Consider the following 21,403-nt stretch of genomic DNA (forward strand, 5'->3'; position numbering starts at 1 on the left):
AATAAACATCTTTCTAGGACAAAGCTGCTGTGTAATTAAGACATTTATTTTTTCTATAGTTGCCTTTTATTTTATTTTTCTAGCTAGTTTTTTTTTTTTTTTTTTACTATTAGGTTTTTGAAATTAAACACATTAGAAAATCTTTTGGAAGGTGCTCATAAGGAAAACTGAGCAACTGTTGAGTGCTGAAATGAGTCAGCTGAAGGGTGCTTTTGCTTAACTTATCCCAGTGGAAACAGATAATAATCTAGCGAATAAGAAAGACTCCATGTTTGAAAGGCCATGGTCTCCATTCTTAATGAAGTATCTGTGCTGGGACCTTTTCTGAACCAGTGTCTTGTCAGATGCAAACCATAAAGGCAACGAGCTAAGCAACATAGCTATGGCTGCGCTACTTGTTATCTCTGCACGGTGGGTACTGTATGTTGGAGGAAAATGTGGTGCTGTCAGTACAGCTTCTTATGGCTGCTCTTCCCACCTGCCCCTTGTAACCAGGAGGGAGATAGGCAGTTGTTCTGTGTTTTCTGTCAAGGTCAGTAATTACCTGGAGCTCATGTTGTATGAGCGCTAGGAGACAGGGACCTCTCTCTCAGAGCTTCTCGAAAGATCTGTGTGTGTTAAATTGTTCCTATAAACCATGGCAGCCTAATTAAGAGCCTGTTGTACCTTATCATATTTGATGGCTCCTGAGGTGAGGTAAGGGCTTTACACCTCATTTGCTGTTCTTAGCATTTCAGTGGGGTAGGATGGGGAGGGGACTGTGCTGTACAGGTTAAGAGGAGCTGTTGTAAGTAATTACAAGGGGAAAAATAGCTTTGCTGCTTGGCTGCCACATGTAGTATTGCATGCTCCATAAAGATGATGGAATTTGCCTGCTACTCTGCTCTAACAGGGCCATGTTCATGTCTCTGGTGGTCTCAGTACTGGGATCTCATATTATACCAAAGCAAAAAACTCTTGCACAAGAAATGTTCGTCTCTCTTAAAACAGCATCTGCACATGAGGAAACGTTATAACATGTTCTCCCTGTGATCTAGTTGCACCCCCTTTGAGGTGCTTCTGTTCCCCAAATATGCTGCCACTCCACTGGCTGCAATATAGTGACATACAAAATAGTGATTCAGTGACAGGCAGAGCTTGTTCTAGTGATTAGAGATAGACTGGGTCCTGTTTATGATGTGCCAAGAAAGGTAAAATTGCCCAAACCTATGGTGTATTTTTGCAAAAGCCTGAGATGCTTGTGTTATTTAGCTGCTTTGAAAAATACTGCCTGAAATTCTCATCTTGGAAGATAATGTACTGACGTTATGTGCTCTGTGTCAGTATGAAAAGAAATTAAATTCATTACATTTTAAGGCCCAGTGACTAACAAGCTATGTGCCATTTTTACATGTCTCTGTGGAGCTCATGAGCACCTGTCTCTCCAGTGCCACTTACCAGGTAACTCTGTTTTTTATCAGACTGCCATAAAAGCCCTCATACATAATTTACTGTGATAGAAGGCAGGGAGACTAAAATTATCCCATTTACCTTCCTTGGCTACTTACCCATGTTGTCACCATTCCCTCTCCAGCTGAATGAGGTCAATCAGCTTGACAACCCCATCCCCTCCACTAAACCTTTAATTGTGGAGAGCAGCTGCAATAAGGCACAGAAGGTCAAAATCTCCTTGACAGTGAATTAAACACTGGATGTCCATGGGTCCATGAGCCCTGGTTAGGGAAAGATTTGCTGTTGACCCTGCAAGCACCATGCCTCCACAGTGTGCCCAGCCTCCCAACCTGGGGACATCTCCCTCAGGTAAGGGACATTTTTCCAGGATTAGTGCCAAAGGTTCCTGTCCTCTACCAGGATTTCCTTCCCCTGTTGTGGGGGGCCTTTATTAAACATCCTGTCTCAGCTCAGCCACTCAATTATCTCTACCAGCCCAATCACCTCCTGATAGCTGCTCTGCTATCTGCCAGGTATTTGCAGTCTCCACTCGTGTCCCATCTTTGCATCTCTTTCCTACATATAGGATTGCTTGTCTTAGCCTCAGCTCATTTGTCTTCTAACCTCTCTTAGCTTTGTGTATGACCTATTTTGCCTCATTTTTAATCTGTGATCTGTAAAGCAGAAGGCAATTAATATTATGAGGTAAACAGGGCTGTATTACATCCCCCATATTTGCAAGCTGAAGAGAAGTAGTGGTGGTCTAAAACACTGCATACCCCAAAGCTGTGAATCGGAGACCCAAAAACAGATACTGGCTTTTCAAAAGAAATACATTTAAGGAAAAGGAAATTCATTTTTCATTTTCCTCTCTGGTGTTCAAGCATCTTAGAGTGATACTGTGGCAGTTCTACCCCACAGCAAGGCAGACTGCAAGTAGTGAACAGCTAACAAAATGCAAACCTGAAATTTTGTTTGGCCTTTCTCAGCACGTACTTTAGTGAAAAGGCTTTATTAGGAGACTTGAACATGCTGCCAATGCAAAGGATCAGTGTGTCCAAGGAGCCATGGAGATTTCTCCATGTGTTTAGACTTCAAGTAAGCCTATGATCTTAATCTGTCCCTTGAAAGCAGAGCCCTTCTTCTGACTTAAAAATCTAAGCAGACAAGCAAAGCTCAGGTATTCCAGAACCCACTGTTACTGTGGCCACTTTTCTCTTTCTAGCCCCAGGGCCATGCACAGGACTGGGAAGACAGGTAATAGTCGCAAATGCAAACCAGGTTTGTGTCCTCTGAGCAAAAATCACAAAAAAACCCTCGCAAACACAGTGTGTCCTAAAAATTATTTTAAAATTAAATGTGAATCTCTATTTCTACTGAACTCCCCTATCAGCTGGTGAGTCTTCACTTGGCATTTGTTCTTTGCTTTGTTTATTTAAGAAAAGTAATCAAAGAACAAGCAGTAACTTTGAACTTCATTCTGAACTCTAAAAGGCTTCACTTAAAACCTGGTTAAACTCAAAGCTTTCAGTAAAAATAAGTTAAAAAAAATCAAGTATACAATGTTAAATATTAATTCAATTTGCAAATATGTGCACAGTCTTAAGGAGCTTATCCATCAGGAAAAGAAGTAAAACTTGACTTCTCTTGTAGATGTGAACAAGAACCAACTGTTTTGTCGGCATTACTGCTCTAAAGCAAAATAGGTGTAAGAAGAAAATTAGCCAGTATATTTTGCCTGCAAAGACTTTCTGTGCTGGGCTGCGTGGCCTGGCTTTCCTCACTGCCAGCAGTAGCAATAAAACAAAATATGCCTCCTACCCACTGCCTTCTGTTTCCAGCAAGGGGAAAATCTCTGCTGCCCTATTCTGCAGGTAGTTCCATTTTCTTTGATCCCAGTCATCTGTAATTGGAATTACACCATCAGAAGTCACAGGCTGTGATTACAGGCTCCTTGGGCAACAGGTGTTGGTTCATTCCCACAGTTCGGGCAGGGCCTCGTGCTCAACATGTTGCTGGTTGGTATCTCTCTGGCTGCAGCACTGTGCTCATCTGAAGGGATGGGAATGGAGAGAAGGTAGGTGTCAGAGGGTTTGCTCTGGCTTCTGAAAAGCAGCAGTGCTGCTGTTGCCCTTCTCTAATCTTTCTAACTGGTACAAAGAGCTTTTCTTAAACAGGCAGCGTGGGTGAGCTTTGACTTTTCGCATCCATGTCCTGCATCTGCCAGAGAGGGTGATGAGTGGCTGCTGCAGGCTCTGGTCCAACAGCAGTACGGCTGAAGGTGCCCCTTTCCAACAGAGATATGCTGTGCTGGGTATTTAATTCCAGTTTTTGTAAGAGCTGCATGGAAAACAACATTCTGCTTCAAAGGGGAAAAAAAAAGAAAAAACCTAAGCTTCAGTATCAGTTTTTTCCAACCTGTCTGCATTAAGATTTCCTTAATGCAGGCATGTTCCTGTATCTGATTTACCTGCTCCCTGCAATAGCTTCCTAAGCTAGAGATTTACTTGCAGGGGCAAGAGACTCTTACTGCTGTCTCTGTCATGAATTCTCTACCTTATAATCCCTGTTATAAAGGTGATTTCACTTCCAGTCCCTGCTTTGAATTAGGCAAGCAGGATAGAAGCCCAGTTTGCCCACATCCTGAGCGTGTGTCTTGCTCTCTGAGAAACTGGATCAGAATATCCAGTTTGATCTGAAATGCAAACAAAAAGGGAGGACTGGAAGAAAAAACAACACTAGTCTTCTTAGTTTATAATTTAAATCAGAATTAGAAACTAGTCTAAAAAATAAAATTTTTTAAAAAAGGCAAAACAAAAAAAACAAACAGCAACATGAAATTGCATTGGAATATGCTCAACCCCAAATATCCACACAACAATCTCCATGTAAAGCTCCCTCTATCATCATAATCTCCACAGTCAATCATAACCTTATCTTCATATCTGAATGTTCCTAGCATTTTTTTTTAACCAATTGTCAGTGTTTGAATATATCTTTATTTATGTATTTATATAATATGTATTTACAGAACAGGAAAAAGCCCCTGCTCCTACTTTTCCCAAACAGGATAGGAATGAATCTGACATTACCTTAGAATTTTAGCTATTTACCCCCATCTGCAGGTAACGTCCATGAGATGTACTGCAATACATATCCTTGATCTCTCTCTTCAGTGAAGTGCTCCCAGGGAGAGAAGTATCCCCTGGAGCTTGTCTGACCCAAATTAGGTGAAGAAATGGTAGTTATGGATAGTGTGTTATCCAAGGTGTAAATGGTGCAGAGCTTTGACATGCCGAGTGGTGCTGTAAAGGGCAGGGAAATGTTACAGCTTTGCTGGCAATGTAAAGAAGGATCTCATCCCTTCTTCCATCACCCCCTTATGTCCCTGCCCACTGGTGCTGCTCTAATCCCTCCAGAGCTGGAGAGGGGCTGTGATATTGCCCAGCTGCCATGAAGTCCATGTCCCTTCCAGTTCTCTACAGATCAGTGCTTTGGAGTTTCCCTGTGGGCCAGTCCTGCCCAAAGCTTGGCCCTGTTGGTAACCCTAAGGTTGTTCCTATGTTTGGGAAATGCCTATGAGAGAGAGGCTATGCTGCAGCACAAGCCTTCAAAGCTGTCATTGATGTAGAGACTGAGCAATAGAGTAAGCCAGCTGCTTGCTGGGGAAGTCATGGCTAATGCACTTTCACGTCTTCAGCCTTTTCTACCTGTCAGTGTAGCCTTCCAAACTGCTCTTTTCCTTGCCTTCTCTTTTGCCCTAGACTTCTCTTAGGAAAACAAATAAATATACCAACTGCAAAAAGGAACAGAGAAAGCAGGGACTGGGTTCAGCCACTGCTTTCACCCCACACCTAAGGTTTGATCATGGTCTCTGACTCAGACTCAGCTTTCTTCTCTGTACAGGCAGAGTGGTAAAACTTGTTGTTAATGAAAATCTTTTAAGATTAGGTACGTTTAAAAAACTAACATAGGGCATTCCTGAAATTTGTCTGAAGTTATGACAACTTATATAGAAATTCTGTAGAAGAGACAAATATTTTTAAAGCTTACAAGTAACATGATGATAAATGCCAGGATCTTATTTTCCAGACTGTTCTGTTTTACCTTCTCTCTGTTCCCTACCTGGGGGCTGCATTACAGCTTTGTGCCCAGCAGTTGCAGGCAGCTGCTGGTTGCAGGGGGGAAACTCCTGTGGCATTATTTATGGCAGCTCTCAGTGAGAGGACAGTGATTTACTGTGTGTCATCTTCTGCAGCTGTGAATTTGCAGGATGGCGACAGGGCCATTTGGTGGAGTCCTAATTTTCAGTCTGACACAGAGGTAGAGAAAGGTGAACTGGCTGGATAAAAATAAAAACCTGTTAATATCCTCCTTTGCCCTCCCACAAATAAACTTTTACTTTCTGGAATTGGGAAATCAGGGTTGAGAATACCCCGCCATTCATGCTCCCACCTCTTCTGCCAGACAACTTTTTCAAGAGAAGTTGGCATGGTCTTGATTCTTCCTCTAAACTTGGGTGACTTTTTTTAATATGTCTCCCCTTTTCTTGTCTCTCCTCTAAACTCTACATCTGATTGCACCTACTCTACATCTGACTCTCCTTACTAGGGATGATGGAACCTGAATTTCACCAAACTTGCCCCATGCTCTGAGCTGTGCAACAAGCAGCATAACAGCAACAGGAGCCCTCACCCAGCTCTCGGATCTGCCTCTGCCAGCAGAAAGGAGCTCACTTCCCTGTTGTATGAAAAAGAGCTGCAGAATTTGCCCTCATGTCCTTGGTCTTGAAAAAGATATGCACAGATCAACTGAGCAGGCTCATGGGCTTATCCAAATTGAATCTCAGTGCCAAGTTGCTTGGTTTTGACCTATGCTATAAAATTGTTAAATTTCCTATAAAGCCATTGGCATTCTGCAGAGGGAAGATGATAGAAAGCACCTGGGAGTTCCTCACATTTTATTTCTGGGGTTATTTCTTTCAACCACAGTTTATCTGGCACAGTGCACAGGAAAACGATGGGATGTGCTTTTTAATGTTACACAGCAAATCCTGGCATTGCCCTCTGTCAGTAGTAGTGAACCATGCCAGTCAGCTGTGGCACAGTGTCATGAGACAATGAGCAAACGCAGCTCAGTGGTCCCTGTGGAAAGTTGCTTCATGAGCTGTGTCTGCTGGAGAGGGAGTAAAGGGAGAAGGAGGGAAAGGATCATTTATTTGTTCCCAAGGTTCCTCCTCTGAGGTTTCCATGGTAGAAATTGCAAAACTGCAAGTAGGATTAATAATTTTATGAAAGAAGTGACGGTAGGTACAATAACAGAGGGCAAATGAGCCCATTATCTGGTCTGGCTGACTATGAAAGATTTTTGCTCCAAGGCATCTGCTGTAATTGAAGATTTGCTTGGTCAAGCTGTAAAACACTTTTAGGATACAAGTGATGTCTGCTGTCATTGCTATGCAAGCTTATGTTTCCTTTCTCCTATTCCCATGAGCTGAATAGAAGATAATGTTCAGGTCAGTTACCAACAGATTGGTAGGGGGGGAAATCCCACACCTCTAAAGACATAGAAACCTCTCAAACACTGAGAAACAATTAGGAGTTCCAAGACTGAAAAACTATATACAGAAATTTTGCTTACTTTTAAGAATAAAATGTAAGAAAATTACTTGATTTAACCATGTTTTACTTGATAATCAAGATATGCAGTGAACGAAGACAGGGTTCATAATGAAAATCACTAAGTCTTATTACAATATCAAATGTTTCAAAATCATTCTGAGTTTTAAAAAATATTTAGATTGTATATTGCTCTGTCAGGAAGCTGATTTTTTTTTTAATGTTCAATTTAAGAATTAATTTTAAGATTATCCTTTGAAACTTTTCATGGTTACATAATTTCTAACATGCTTCTGTATGTTTGCTGTTGAATCTAAAATTTGGATGCTCCAATATGAAATATTAGAAATAAAGGCCATTAGAGGGGTATGTCCTTGTAGGTGGCAAGAATTGAATATTATTCTACTTTATGTAAAAGTCTCAGTTTTGATCTGGATAGATCGGTTGCAAAGAAAAGCAGTTCTGTCTGGGCTGAAATTTCTGACAGAAGATTTAGGTATTCTACTGCCTTTATAGGCTTGCATGTTTTGTCTAACAAACTTGTTTTGCACAGAACAGACATCCCTCAAGTTTGTGTGAATAATATGGGCCTAGATTTGAGGGGAAAAAAGGTATGAGGTGAAATGCGAAACTTCAGATCCTCCCGCCGGTTCCTTTCTGCTCTGCTTCCTTCAGCAGCAAAAGTAATGGTAGGTTTGGATTGTTCTGCACTGTTCCAAAGCACTAAAATCCTGAAGAAATAAAATCAATTTAAAAATTAACATCACAAACAGGTGAAGACAGCCCTTGCTTATTGCAATGCAGAAGGGACCAGAGGACCTGATTAGGCAAAGTTTGTGAGACAAGAACACAGACTCTTGAAAAATTGCAGCATTACTAGGGAGATGCTTTTATTAACAGAAAAAACACTCAGTCCTCCTGCAGATTGTTATCTGGATTGAATGGCACTTGGTTCTTATCGAGACACTTCTTCATAACATGGAAATCTCAGGTAGTGTGAGTCCTTCGAGTAAACACCGTGCTGCTTAAAGCCCTGATTCCTATCATGCAAGGTAGACTGCAACCCCCCAGGACACACACTGCAGTGGAAGGTGGGCAATAAATCATCAATTATTAACTTTTATAACCACCAGTAGCTAGCAGGGTTTCTCTGCCAGGCTTCTTCATCTCTCTGCATTGCTGGTAGCCCTGCAAGAGCACAGAAAGGTGCTTTGATTGCCAGTATGTTCTCCCGCTGGTGCAAAACCTGCATACACAGAGGTGTCAGCGTGACACGCTGATGCGTTATTGAAAGTGATCGCTAAGTCTGGTGAAGAAGAGAAACTACACCAGTTCCTACCTTATCTCCCCATACATAAGAGCAACGTGGTTACAAAAGGGATCAGCAACACGGCGCATTGGTTAGTGCTGTGCACAGATCGACCGTAGCGCAGCAGTCAGGCAGCTTCTTGCTTGCAAAGTTGTACTGTCTTGTCTTTCATAATTTTCTTTTTAAGACAGGCTAAAGCCCTCCTTGGAGGGATGTTAAAAAATGTGAATGCTCATCAAAGTAGAGAAATTTATGATCTCATGTCTTTGAGGAAGGCTTACCTGATGCATATTAGAAGGGAAAGTAGGCAGAGTGAGCCCCAGACCAGCCGAGGTGCCCTAGGCAATATAATATATCCAGGGCACCCATCTCAGGCAGATCTGTTTGTAACTTGGGCCAGGCTTGTGTCAGAAGACTGGTGTGACACAAGTTTAGACTGAAGAGCAGGAGTAGAATTCCTCAAACCTCAAGGTGTGAAATAAGAAATATTATTTTTTTTAAGTGTGGTCCAATCCACTCTTCAGTGCCTCCAGTAAATTTGGCAAGGTCTCATAATTTTCTAAGGCAAAATTGTGGCTATTCCTTAGGCTTCCCCAGATAGCACTATACTGATGTAAATATTTGAAGAGTATTTATATGATCTGAGATAGGCTTTAAAGAAAGAACATATTTTGGAGGTGTCTCTAGAAACGGTTCCTCTATGAAATGGATTTGCTTGAGAGTGCAAATCAAAGTAATTAGTTAAATTTTGAAGCAATAATATATTTTAAGGCAATAATATACAATAATCTTAAACATTTTCACTTTCATTGTCCAAAGGGTTGTCTGGAGAGGGCTCTCCTCAGTATAATGTTAATCTACAAGGTTGTTTATTACAGTGTTCATGTACAGAAGTACTGGTTTCAAACTTCAATGTGTTTAAAACCCTGGATGGGAATGAATCTGGGAAGCTTTCACAGCTGTAACCAAGGACCAAGATAAAAGCATTTGAGATATTTTTAAATGTCAAATTTCAGACACAAAGCATATTACTGTGATTTGATCTTCAGACTCTGTATTTATCTGTCTAGCTTCTCCTATTCTATCAACAATTCTGTTCACCTTGGAGATAGCTTTAAGCTATTGATTTGAGGTCTTTCTAATCCAAATTATGATATTTAAATCAAGCTATGTAAATCATGCATTTAAACACTATCAAAAAGAAAATTTTGAAGATTTTGGGTTTAGTTTTTTTTGTCTTAGAAGCACTGTACAAACAGTTTAAAACATGAGAGAATCATTGGCTATATATTTTGAGAGAACCATCATAACAAAATATCTTTTGTCATTTTTGCTTAGGTATATAGCAAATAAATGTCAAATATGCAAGTGCCACCTAGATCTCTTACTTTCATAAAAGAGATATGCTAGACTGTCAGTTAACAGGACTTAGTGTAACTGATGTGTCTTGTATTTCTCAAAATGTGGATGTAGGTAGTTTGTATAGTGTGAGGCTTTGCACTGCCCAAAGCATGACTCCTAGCTAAGATAATAATTTCCAGGTTCTTACACTAAAATGAAAGATCTTTTCCTGCACCCAATAACCCAAATATCACAGTGTGCTTAAGGATGATGCTGACATTTTCAAAGACCACCCAAGGTGTTGCCTTTCTGACTGCAGATATGCTCTGGGTCTCTGTGGGACTTACTGTCTTTACCTTTTCAGCTCTCTTGCGTCTCTTTGGCTTGCTTTCATTCTGCCTGTTGTCGATTCGCTGGAGTCCAATTTTGATATTAGCAAATACCATATTGTCATAGCTATAATAAGTGCTTGACTTTTAAAGGTGGCATAAACATGTACAACATAAAAAAATTGAAGTTCACTAGTCACTGCAACTCTTAAGATTAATCATGTTAATAATTTGATTTCTAAGGCAATTCCTTCTCAGCTGAAGACAAGACTTGTGGGTTCGTTCAGTGCTACATTAGGTCAGTGAACTGATTTATTTATCCTTCTGACAGGACATCAGCAGATGATCTAAACAGATTAGTTAAAGTTATTCCCTATGATCTAACTAAATAATAATTCCTTAAAAGACAAATATTTTAGTATTTCATTTTGATGTTTTCTTAATGAAAACTTTCAGTGTTTGATTTATTGCTTTGTGTCCAAAAAAATCTGAGAATGCACTAGATGAAATAGTAATTGAGCCTAATAACTGTCTGTTTGCATCTCACTCATGGAAAAAAACCAATAACAAAGTCAAACTAAAGTGTTTTTTTCAACTGTTTTCTTTCTGCTGTTAAGCAGGAGAATGGTTATTTACATGGCTTGTTAACCACAGGGCTGCTCAGGCAGGGGTCAGCTGACAAGTGACACTGGAGGAAATGTTCAGTGAGGTGAGATTTTGGGGAGAAGACATCTAAGAAATATGTGGTGACTGAAAAGGCACTTTTCAAGCTTTCCATCTTGGGCTAGTCTAGGTATCCTGATTCAGAAAAATGCCATGCCTTTTTCACAGCCTATCCAGAAGGGCTGGGGTTCCCAGGTGTGCTCTATGTTGGGCTCTGCTGTCTGTAAGTTAATGATGAAAATCCTGATGACTTTGGACATTTAGGTTTCTTGGTTTTGTGTGAAATTATCAATTATTACAGTTGAGAAAGTTGCTACTGATTTACTTACACACTGCTTGGGACCTGCAACTCAAGTCCTTAAGCTGTATATGTGTATTCATACAGTCTACTCACATATAGCCACAATATCATTTCTGACTGCCTCTGGTGTTCACAAGAACTACTGTAGGGGATAGTTTGAAGAAAGTGTAATTTTAGGAATGAACACTGTCTCCATTCTATGGCAGTCACACACATCACACCTGATCTTTGAATCTTGGAGACAGTGTTGGAAACATGGGCAGTTAGCAAGACGCTTTTCCTGGTGCAGACCAGGGAGAGTGAGTACAGAGCTGTCCTAGTTGAGGGGAGAGCATCAAAGTCTGCTTTGCTCTTCTGCAGACTCCATGAGCTGTCCCTGCACTTGCTTCTGGCTTATGGTAATGAAAGCAAAAGAAAAATTAGGTCCCGGCTGTTCATGTGGCCATGAAGTACTGAATTTTTTATAAAGCTTAGTAAGTATCATTTCTCAAGTAATTTTCTAAAAGAGGACTGGAATATGGGTAGTGTACGGGAACCAATGTACCTTGAAAGTACATTTCTTTGTTTTAATAAGGTTGGCGGTGTACCGTGACTCACCATAATGAATTAATTTGGTGTTTACCATAACAGCACTGAGCTTAATGAACTCATGATATTTATGCAGCTGTCTGTAGATGTTCTCTTGTCATTTGGGATTTATAAATAGGTACTAATACTTTTATTGCTGCTTTCTCCTGAGCAGAAAAGTTCTTCACAATGAAAGACCAGTAAAGCTCACCTCTATTTTTCGATATAAAAAGTAAGCAGAAGATCTTTATTAACTTGATTTTCATCTTTATCTATGTTTCTGAATTGTTAGTATGTACTCAGCAAAGCTGTGCAGCTTGAAAAAAATTATTGTAGAGCTGTCCTCATAAAATTCCACCAGTCATATAAAAGAGTTAATATCTCATTTCTTATTGCTGCAGATGCCACTTCTTTTAAGGTTAGCCCTCTGTATTTGAGAGTGTCCATGTAAGTTCGAAAAGATTTAAGTAAGAAGAAGTTCACTAAATTGAACAAAGTGATACTAATTTATGGGATCTGAGTCATGAGTGCTGCATCTTTAGAAGCTAATGGTTTGTTGCTGAGCAAAACAGAAGGTCAACTGCTTTCTCTCTTTTAATATTGTTTGATATGCAAATCCTTAATGCTGAACAGCAGCTTCTGGTTTACTGCTGCTTCTTCTATCTCTAGAAGGTGAGATGCTTATCCTTGTTTCTGTGCACTGACTTCCTAGTGACAGCACTGTGATGCCGAGCACTGCTGAAGGGCAGATCAGAAGACAACCACCTGCCTGCCTTCATGGGCCACAAGCTAGTTGGGTTTAAATCTGCTTGGAGTCTCTGCCATAAAACAGGCTTTGCAGCTGGACCCAAGGGCACTCTTTTGCTGGGTTAAGTGGTGGGAATGGGTGGAGAGGGAGCACCGCTTCGTCTAATCTGGCAGCATTTGGCTGGCACGAAAAATTTCCTCTCATGGAGCCCGTGATTGGCAGCTCATTAAAAAGCTGGCTTAAAAAAAATCCACACACAGAAAACAGTCTCTTCAAACCCAAAAATTCTCACAGATATCAAGATCTGTAGTTAAAGAAAGGACTGGAATAGCAATGATCTCTCTGCCTCTGGGTGTTTGGCTCATCTGGCAAGCTCTCCTAGCATCACCTCAGTCCACCCAGGAGCAGGCACTGGCACTGCTCCCCTCTTTCTTTCACCTGGGAACAATGACTTCTGCCCTCCACCTTCCCACACATGCTTTTCCTGCTGAAATATGATGCAAACATGATTTATAGCATAAAAGTCAAGGCTTTGAGCATCAACATGTGTCTCCCTCAAGGCCTCAAGGATAAGGGCAAAATATGAAAACTCATCAGGTCTCAGTGAGATAATGAGGTGCCACTGGTGGAGGAGGAGATGGAAAGGACCCCAAGAGTCTACTATTTGCCCTGTCTCCATTCTTATTTCCCATTTCCTTCCCCATGTCTGGGACTGCCTCTTTCCCTGTCAGGAGGCAGCAAGCCAGGCTGGGCAGCAGCCATCCCTCTCTGGCACCAAAGCCCTGAGCCAGCCTTCCAGGTGGCACTGGTGAAAGCTGCTTTGCCAAAACCTAAAGCTTGCTCTGGGAGATGCAATGGGAGATGCAATAGGAGTTGGCATCACTCCAGTTATTGCAGTGAATAAGATTAGGCAGTTGCTTCACTGAAATAAAAAAAAAAAACAAACAAACCACAAATTCTCCTTGTGGGTTCCTACCTGTCTACTTTGATAACTGAAGGATGCTTACAAATAAGCTTCGTTTTATATCTTATTTGAAGAGAAAACCAAATTTTGCAAAAACTTTATACCAGATTTTTGTTAGAAAAACTCCAGTGAAGAGGTTTTGCCCGAGGGATTTGACTCTTGGCTAACCACTGCAGAAGCTACTAGAGGTCTTGTAACCACCTGGCCCCATCTGCAAGTACCAAGTGCTCCCAAATGCAATCCACAACAGTTTCCCAGGAGCCCCCTAGGAGCAAGCACAAGGCCTGGGACCTTGGCTCAGACCCCCAAGGCACACCCCACTAAGGTATACCAGTATAGCCACTTCTTTTCTTCTTTTTTTTTTCTTTTTTTTTTTAATTTACTTTTTCTCCCCCTTTCGACGGTGGGCATTCATCACACAACTCTGAGCATTTGCTCTCTACTGCACCCTGATCTTCTGACTAGGGACAGAATAGCACCTCATCATCTCCTCTTCCCCATCAGTGCCAATGGTGAAGTTATCCCTCTGGATAACATGTTCCTGGTGCAGGAAGCTGATATTCAGTAACCTCTGACATCCTAGAACATGCACTGGCATTTCTGATATCATTGTAAGTGTCCTGTCATCTTTTGCTCACTACTGATAGCTCATAATAAAATTGCATCCAAAAAAGTGTTGTCACAGAAGTCTCAAGTGTGTAGCATTTGTGACACCTTGCTATCATATTAAGTTGGGGGCTTTTTATCTGTGGGTATTTTGGAGGAGTAACTACATTTCACTGCCAGCAGTGAAGTATGTAGTTACTGAGTGGAATCCAGCCCTATTCCCATTGATTCAGTAGGATTTGTTCACATCCCTGTTAGATTTAGAAACCACAGGCAGTTTAGTTTTCTATGTTTCTATCCTCTAGACATCACTTGGCACTGTGAATTCAGAGCCAAATCCATTAAACTGCATGGAGACATTTTCTTTTGTGCAGCTCGATAAATTTACGTCATTGCCTTGAAAAATGTTACTCTAACATTAGCCTGCTAAAGCAAAATATATTAAGATCTGCACTCTATCCATAAGCAAGTTTTAGAGATCATGGTATTTTTTGGACAAATCAGATTATTTCAATATATAGGCTTCTTTTGTAAGCCTTTTGAGACTGTGGTATTTCAAAACAGCAGGAACTCCTGCCCCCTACTTAATACTTTCCACAACTCTTTCTACTGGCTTACGTGTTGCAATACTACTCTGCACCAATACAGCAGGCTCAAAGGAGCCAAGTCTCTCGAGGAAAAAGTTGTTTTAAACATCTGGGACTTGGAAAAAGAGGCACTTGCTGGAATTATAGCATTAGAACATCATTATCATTCAGAGCATTTAGTTAATGCGTTATTACTTTAGTCACTTATTAAGTTTGAAAATCAAATATCAAACTGATTGTAGTGTCTGCCACCCAACAGGTACATCTGATTAGAGTGTATCAGGGCACCCACCAGGAGCTGCCGCAAAACCACGTATTTTTATGGAAAGAGTGCCATCGTGTGGGAGGCTCCTGCAGCACGCAGGGATAGCAGTACTCGTGTGCTATACTCCCATCCTCCTGTGTTTTTCCTGGAATTTTCATTAAAGTACAATTTTTGTTTATGAAAATGAGCTACTAAAATAGGAAGTTTCATAACTAGGAACAGGTCAGAAGTGTTAAATCTTCTTAGTATGTTAACTATTATTTTAGTTCCGCATACAGGTGAATTCCAGAACAAAGTGTTTGCGAAGTCTAAGAGAAGCATGATCTTCCTTGTTCTCTGCATCACATTAATAGAGTTAGATATTCGTGCTCTTATCATTTCTGTTGATATATATTTTATCCCTCAACATCTGTTTTAAGCTGCAGTTTTACAAGGCTTTTGACTACTACAAGCTTTTGACTTCTCAAGCTTTTCCGTGTAATGATACCATTACTATCGCTGGTTTCTGCTGCTTTTTTTATGTTTTCCTTTAAATAATTGAACTATATGTTACATCCATAAAGAAAATTGCCAATAATTACCAGGAGTACAATTAGGAATAAATCTCCATTAAAGAACAAGCCAAAGCTCAGTGTTTTTATGCAAATGTCTTTTGTTAAAAAGATGTCTTGTGTAATCAAGAATTATACTGACAAGTGAAGAATCATTTAATTAATGAGAATAGAGCAATCATTTGGATAGTTCATTCTATTCCTAACTGAATAAAACAGAGAAAATAGTCCTGCTCAGGGATTACAGCCACTGCTGGAAGAAATAAGCCCCATGGATGTTGTTCTGTTACTGCCTTGTGTAGATAGTACAGTAATTCCTAAATATAAAACCACGTATGTTTGGATTAGGCATTGAAAATTAATCTACTGTTATTCCACAAGAACTTATACAAAAAGGTTCTGTTTGTGCTTACTATCTGCTCCTGCTAACCTGTCAGACTGGCATATTTGGGCAAAATGCTCACCTAAATCCTATTACAGGATTCTAGGGCAGCAGGAACCAGGATTATGGTGAGTTCTTTCTGTAAGGATTGTATGCCAGGATAGAGGGTAGCGCATGGACTGTGTTTGCAGTTGCAGAGCAGTAATCTGATCTCCAGTCCAGCCCTCTGATCAGAGCAGGTCCAGTTAGGTCAGTTTGCTCTGGGTCTTTCCCAGTGGGTCTTTGAATGTTGTCAAGGGTGGTGGTGCCATAAATTCTCTGTTCCAGTGTTTGACCTCTCCTATTCTTCTCTTATCTAGTTGGAATTTCTTATCTTCTGGTTTATCCCAGTTGCATCTCTTCCTGTCACTGGGTCTAACTTCAGCTTCTCTACACACTCCCAATAGGCAGCTGTAGGCAGCAATGACAGCACTCCTGTGTATGGTCCACATGCCTCCAAAGCTCCTCCGAACATGGATGTCTCATAACAGCTACTCTGTCTCTTGTAACAGAATGGAGAATTCTCCCACCCTTGACACATCCCTGCTGCCTCAGGAAGCTTCAGGATGAGGTTTCCCCAAGTTGGCTCTGAGTTTGGGAGAATTCAAAATATAGCCCAGGCAACTGTGACCTTGTTTGCCCCTCTCCAGGGCTGGACCTTCAGCGATGTAGTGTCAGCAGGCACTGCACAGAATTTGTCCCACTTCTTATAAACACAAAGCTATACGAACAAGGTGATTCTGGCATCTCCAAGGACATGTGTATTGCCTGTGATCTGTTCCTTGAGGGCACTGTTCCCTTTGGTACAGCACAGAGGTGAACAAGCAGTTCCCCTCTGAACAGGTGAGGATCTCAGGCACCAGTTGTACTACTCAGTAGGAAGTGGAAGCTCATTCCAGAGCTGTGCTGAGATTTCAGCCACTGGTGGCTGTGTCAGGTCTCCCATTCCTGGTAGGACCACAGCATAAATATATGGTCATTTGGATGTGACATAAAAAATTAGGTGACTTCACTGACACAACTGCCTATTCAAGCAGCATGGGGGACTGAGTAAATTCTGTATAGAGCAGTTGCTCTGTGCTTCCAAGGTGCATTCAAACTCCCTTTCAAGGCTGATGATGTAGACCTCTGCATTGAGCTGTTATGGTAGCCCTGAGACAGTAGGACAGCTTTTCTTCCCCCTCTGATGCAGTACAGTCTCTGGCAGCAACATCCCAGACCTCTGCTGCTTTGTGTGCACTTGGATTTCTTTGCATGCTGTGTCAAATGATTGCACAAGTAATTGTTTGTCTTCCAACACTGAAATGAAAAACAAATTTATTATATAAAGGAAAACATTCCCTCTGTTTTATTCTTTTTAGATGTGATCACTGAATTTTTTATTTTGGATAACCAGAGACACCCAGCTGTTACTCTAGTCATTTCTGGATGTTTTTAAAAAAAACACTCTCCTCAGGAATAAATGAACTAAATATGAAAATCTTCTTACAAATAAAATTCTCATTTCTCAAACTGCTCATCCCACAGGAAGTCTAGTTAAGTGCATTGTCCTTGCAAGCTGCCCAGTAAATCTTCATGGGCTGGATATGTAGGTCCAAGGACAAGTGAACTCCACAGCAAGGAACCTTCCTGTGGAATCACTTATCATCAGGTCACATTCTCACGTTAAGCAAGATTAGTTTAGGTCGCCACTGACTGTAATAAGATGGCTTTGTTCTCTCTCTCTCTCCAAAGCAGCAAGTAGGTAACCTAATAAGGATCAATTTAGATCAGTTAGGATCAATAAAGTGTAACTTGTGATCCATCTGGACTGTATTTTCCTTCTGGTTGGGGGGTTTTCTAATTGAAATGTCTCTTCTCCAGTGATTAAAATGCAAAATATTGTCAAATATATAATGCACTACGAAAGTCTACTGACATAGTCTGTAGTGAAAGCCAATTAAGAAAATACGGTATATGAAGAAAAGCCTTTTCATTAAGGTTGATAAAAGAAGACAAGAGAGAGTCGTGTGTGCTTTCCTGTATCTGGAGTAGAACATGGATATCTATGTGCTCAGTCTAACAGGCAACCCCATATTCAAGCTTTCTTTTCTGGCTAAATCAGTCTGCCTGGGTTCATCCGCTTCTTGGCTTTCGAAGACATATGGGAAGGTTGCAAGTAGTCAGATTCCATCCTCACACTCTCAGGTGCCGCTGTCCACTGCCCCACTGTAACCACTGACTTCTGTGCTTTCCCCTCCAGGATTTTGGAGCTGCAGCAGAATGGCGACATGGACATACTGAAGCATAAATGGTGGCCGAAGAACGGTCAGTGTGATCTTTACTCATCTGTGGATACCAAACAGAAAGGAGGTGCCCTGGACATAAAAAGTTTTGCAGGTGTTTTCTGCATCCTCGCTGCAGGGATTGTCCTATCCTGTTTCATTGCAATGTTGGAAACGTGGTGGAATAAAAGGAAAGGCTCCCGGGTTCCATCAAAAGAGGTATTAGACCCTCCATTTCTCCTGGGGAATTTTCATGCACCCTAAATAATGCTGCCTTGACTTTGTAGCACTAGAGAGGGTGGGTAATCAAATTTTGAGATACTTCATTAGCTTCCTGATTTTTTAAGATAAATTGTGTTCCTCAAAACCTTTTAAGCTATTCTTTCTAGAAATAAATTATTTGAATGGAAATAAATATATGTTGATGATGTATAAATATGCAACTATTCTGAGTAAAACACATCTGTTACTTGTAGAATAGTACATTATTAATACATCAATATTTGGTTCGTTATTCCCATTGGTGACAGCTAATTCTCACCAGGTTTCTTGGTTACTTCTTGAAAAATATATCCCCTAAGCTCAATGGCTGAGTCTTGTCCCCATTTTCGGAAATACTGACCTCTTGAGACTTCCATGAACTTCAGTTCTCATTATTGCATCTGAAGTCCAGGGAAGTAAGGCTACATTAGATTTTTCAGGTTCAGGCCAGGCTTATTTCTGAAATCTACTACAGACTTGTTTCAGAAAATCTTGGACGGAGGCCACAGGGAGATATGTTATTTTACATCTGAGATGAGTTTGCTTCTACACCTGCATGTGTAATGCTTTCCTTCCTGTGGTAACCTACCTGTCCCTTTACCAGCCATCTGAGCCTTATGCAACTTTATACCAAATTTCTTACCTTTTTAATTAAGTATTTACATCTACAAAATACTAAAAAAAAAATCAGGGACAAAACAATTTATTAAAATAAACCTGGCAGCAACACCCAAAGCTGAACCCAAATATGAGCTTTAATGACACACTGTCAAATATAGCTTTTCTGTCTGTGTAGCTTAGGCACATCTGTGTAGCTTGTGGGGTATTGCTGTTAATTTGTGTGCAGTGGTCTTGCTTTCTCTGCAGTTTCTCCATTGTGTTTATTCCTGCTAATCTAATGCTGTATATTAGGAAAGGATTAATTACCCTACCTAATTAGACAGCATTGGCACTGATGTTAAAATACGTTTAATCTTTTCTTGCCTGTTTTAATTCCCAAGCTTTTTTTTTTTTTTTTTTTTGTTCAAGATCTGGACCGGACCATTATTAAAAGGAAAAAAAAAAAGGAATCTCTAGTCTTTAAATTGGGTTTCTCAGGAGTGGAAACCATATAGTTTCAACTGGTAAATTATTTTAAAAACCTAAAATTTACTTGATTGTTGTTCATCCAAACATTCAGAACTTCATACTTCATATTTATCTGATGCAAAACAGGAAAATCAATAACAAAGGAAAACAAAAAAACCCACACAGATATTTTATACAACTAAAAAATTTCTATTTCAATTTTCAAATGCTGAGAAATTCAAGTGTATACTTTCCACAAATGGTATAATTTGGCCTCCTTGATCTTTGCTATATGGTCATTAGTTTAGCATTTAAAATTGCATCTCAACGCTAAATTGAAAAGCTTGGCTCAAAACTGAGTTTAACATGGACGTATGTGCTGAATGTCCCCATTATCCTGGATGTGGGGGTCATTCAGCAAGAAATACATCTTAACTAACTTTCTTAAAATTCATTTTAGCTTCCATGAAATCCATTGGCTCTTCCAGGCCACTAGTCCAGAATCGGGGGTCAGATTGGGCCACTTTGTGGTCAGCAAGCCAACCCTTTTTCCTGGTGGCTGCCATCTTGTGCTCCAGAATGCAAGCATTTACACTGAAAAAAATTGTCTTATGGTTGCGAAGATAACATTTCGGTCGCGTGCCAGAAGTAACCCATTCAATGATGTCTGCCTGAGTCTGCAGACAGCCTTAAACAGTAGCTCTGAGAGAAGTATGAACCGCCCCAGTAATCTCAATGGGATGTTGACTCTGAAGCCTGATGATAATTTAAATGTGAAAACTGCTGAATATTTCACTACTGATCACACAAGAGAGAAGAGGAAAGATCATATTATGGAGATATGCACAATCTTACTGTGAGTGGGTCTCATTTTGGTGTATCAGTTGGGTGGAGATTGGGTTGTGGGCTAAGCATGGGAGAGTATCACCGCTTATATATTTTCACTGGTCTGACCCTAGCCCCAAATGCATCTCTGTAAAAGAAAGAGGACTATTTTGAGTAACTTGTAGAGGCTCAGAAATTATGAAATTCCAATCTTTTCCCAATTGGTATTTTAAATTACAAAGTGTTTGTATGTTTTTTTTAAAATTAAAAACAAACAAACAAAACCCAAGCAAAAGAGAAAAATATTTAGGACTGTCCCTCAGAGACATAGTCATGACTTGCACGTGCTAATGGAGCCTCTGTATATTTCTTTAGCTTTCTGATGTGGCCCCAGTTCTCCTGCATCCATATGCAGCTCCAAATTTTTTAGGAGAGAGTGTTTGGTGAATGCGTTTGGATTTGATGTCACCTGTGTGGTTGTTATGTGCATCCATGTCTATGTCACATGTGAATAAACTATAGACAGAAAGCTAAGTCCGAGAAATGAGCACTGCATTTTTTCCTTCCCGTGATGAGCTCAAACCAAAGCCTCTGTGGTCAGTGATCATCCAGTCCCTGGGAGATCCCTGATGCCCTGTTCCCTGCCCCTTTTCCCCTGGTTTGCCTCCCTGTCCTTGCCTTCGGAGGGTAAAATCCCAGAGAGGAGCTGGCCTCTCAGTCTCCTTCCAGTTGGGCTCTGTGTTCGGCGTGGTACCAGTGCAAATGTTCAGTGATCCACTTCGCTAAATAGATGAACACCTGCAGTTTATTCTAGGTGTGGACTTTTTCAGAGTGCTTGACTTCATTCCTAGACAAAGGAGGGATCTCAAGCCCATTCGGTATACTAGTTTTGCCATTGATTCAGGGAGCTCTGGATGAAGCCAGTCATTGAATTTCAGTAATCAAGGCTGGAAGTCATCAGTGCACATCTATCAGCTGCCTAATTATCCTCTGTGAGGTCCTAGAGTGTGAGATATTTCTAGTGGCCTGGAAGAGCCAGTAAATTTCACAGAGATTAAGGTAAATTTTAAGGTTAGTTGAAATTGATTTTTGTTCTGAATGAGCTGTGCAACCTAGACTGAGGGAATACCCCTGTACGTGTATACTTAATGCTGCTTTGAATTAAGCTTTGCAGTTAAGTAGAAATATGTATGTGCAATACAGGTGATTTACTGGGTCACCTGGGATTTCCTCCTCTTTTTTAACTTCTGTTCATTTAAATTCTCAATTATAACAAACAAACCT

General features: G+C 40.6%; 1 protein-coding gene across 4 annotated transcripts in view; it reads left to right on the forward strand.

The window, feature by feature from the left end:
- Positions 1-21,403, forward strand: part of GRID2 (glutamate ionotropic receptor delta type subunit 2) — a 695,953-nt gene that overhangs the window by 671,043 nt on the left and 3,507 nt on the right. The window contains exons 15-16 of one of the 4 annotated variants that reach the window (XR_010430019.1): positions 17,944-18,184; positions 19,755-20,150. Coding sequence is in view for 2 of the 4 variants with exons in the window: in XM_064651919.1 (XP_064507989.1) it covers positions 17,944-18,184; positions 19,755-19,763 (250 nt within the window). In the remaining 2 variants the exon portion in view is untranslated. Of the gene's footprint in view, positions 1-17,943; positions 19,351-19,754; positions 20,654-21,403 lie in introns of those variants that run through there. The other 3 variants (XM_064651919.1, XR_010430018.1, XM_064651918.1) reach the window with 3 other exon arrangements.

Source organism: Pseudopipra pipra, chromosome 4, assembly GCF_036250125.1.
Source record: "Pseudopipra pipra isolate bDixPip1 chromosome 4, bDixPip1.hap1, whole genome shotgun sequence".
NCBI lineage: Eukaryota > Metazoa > Chordata > Aves > Passeriformes > Pipridae > Pseudopipra > Pseudopipra pipra.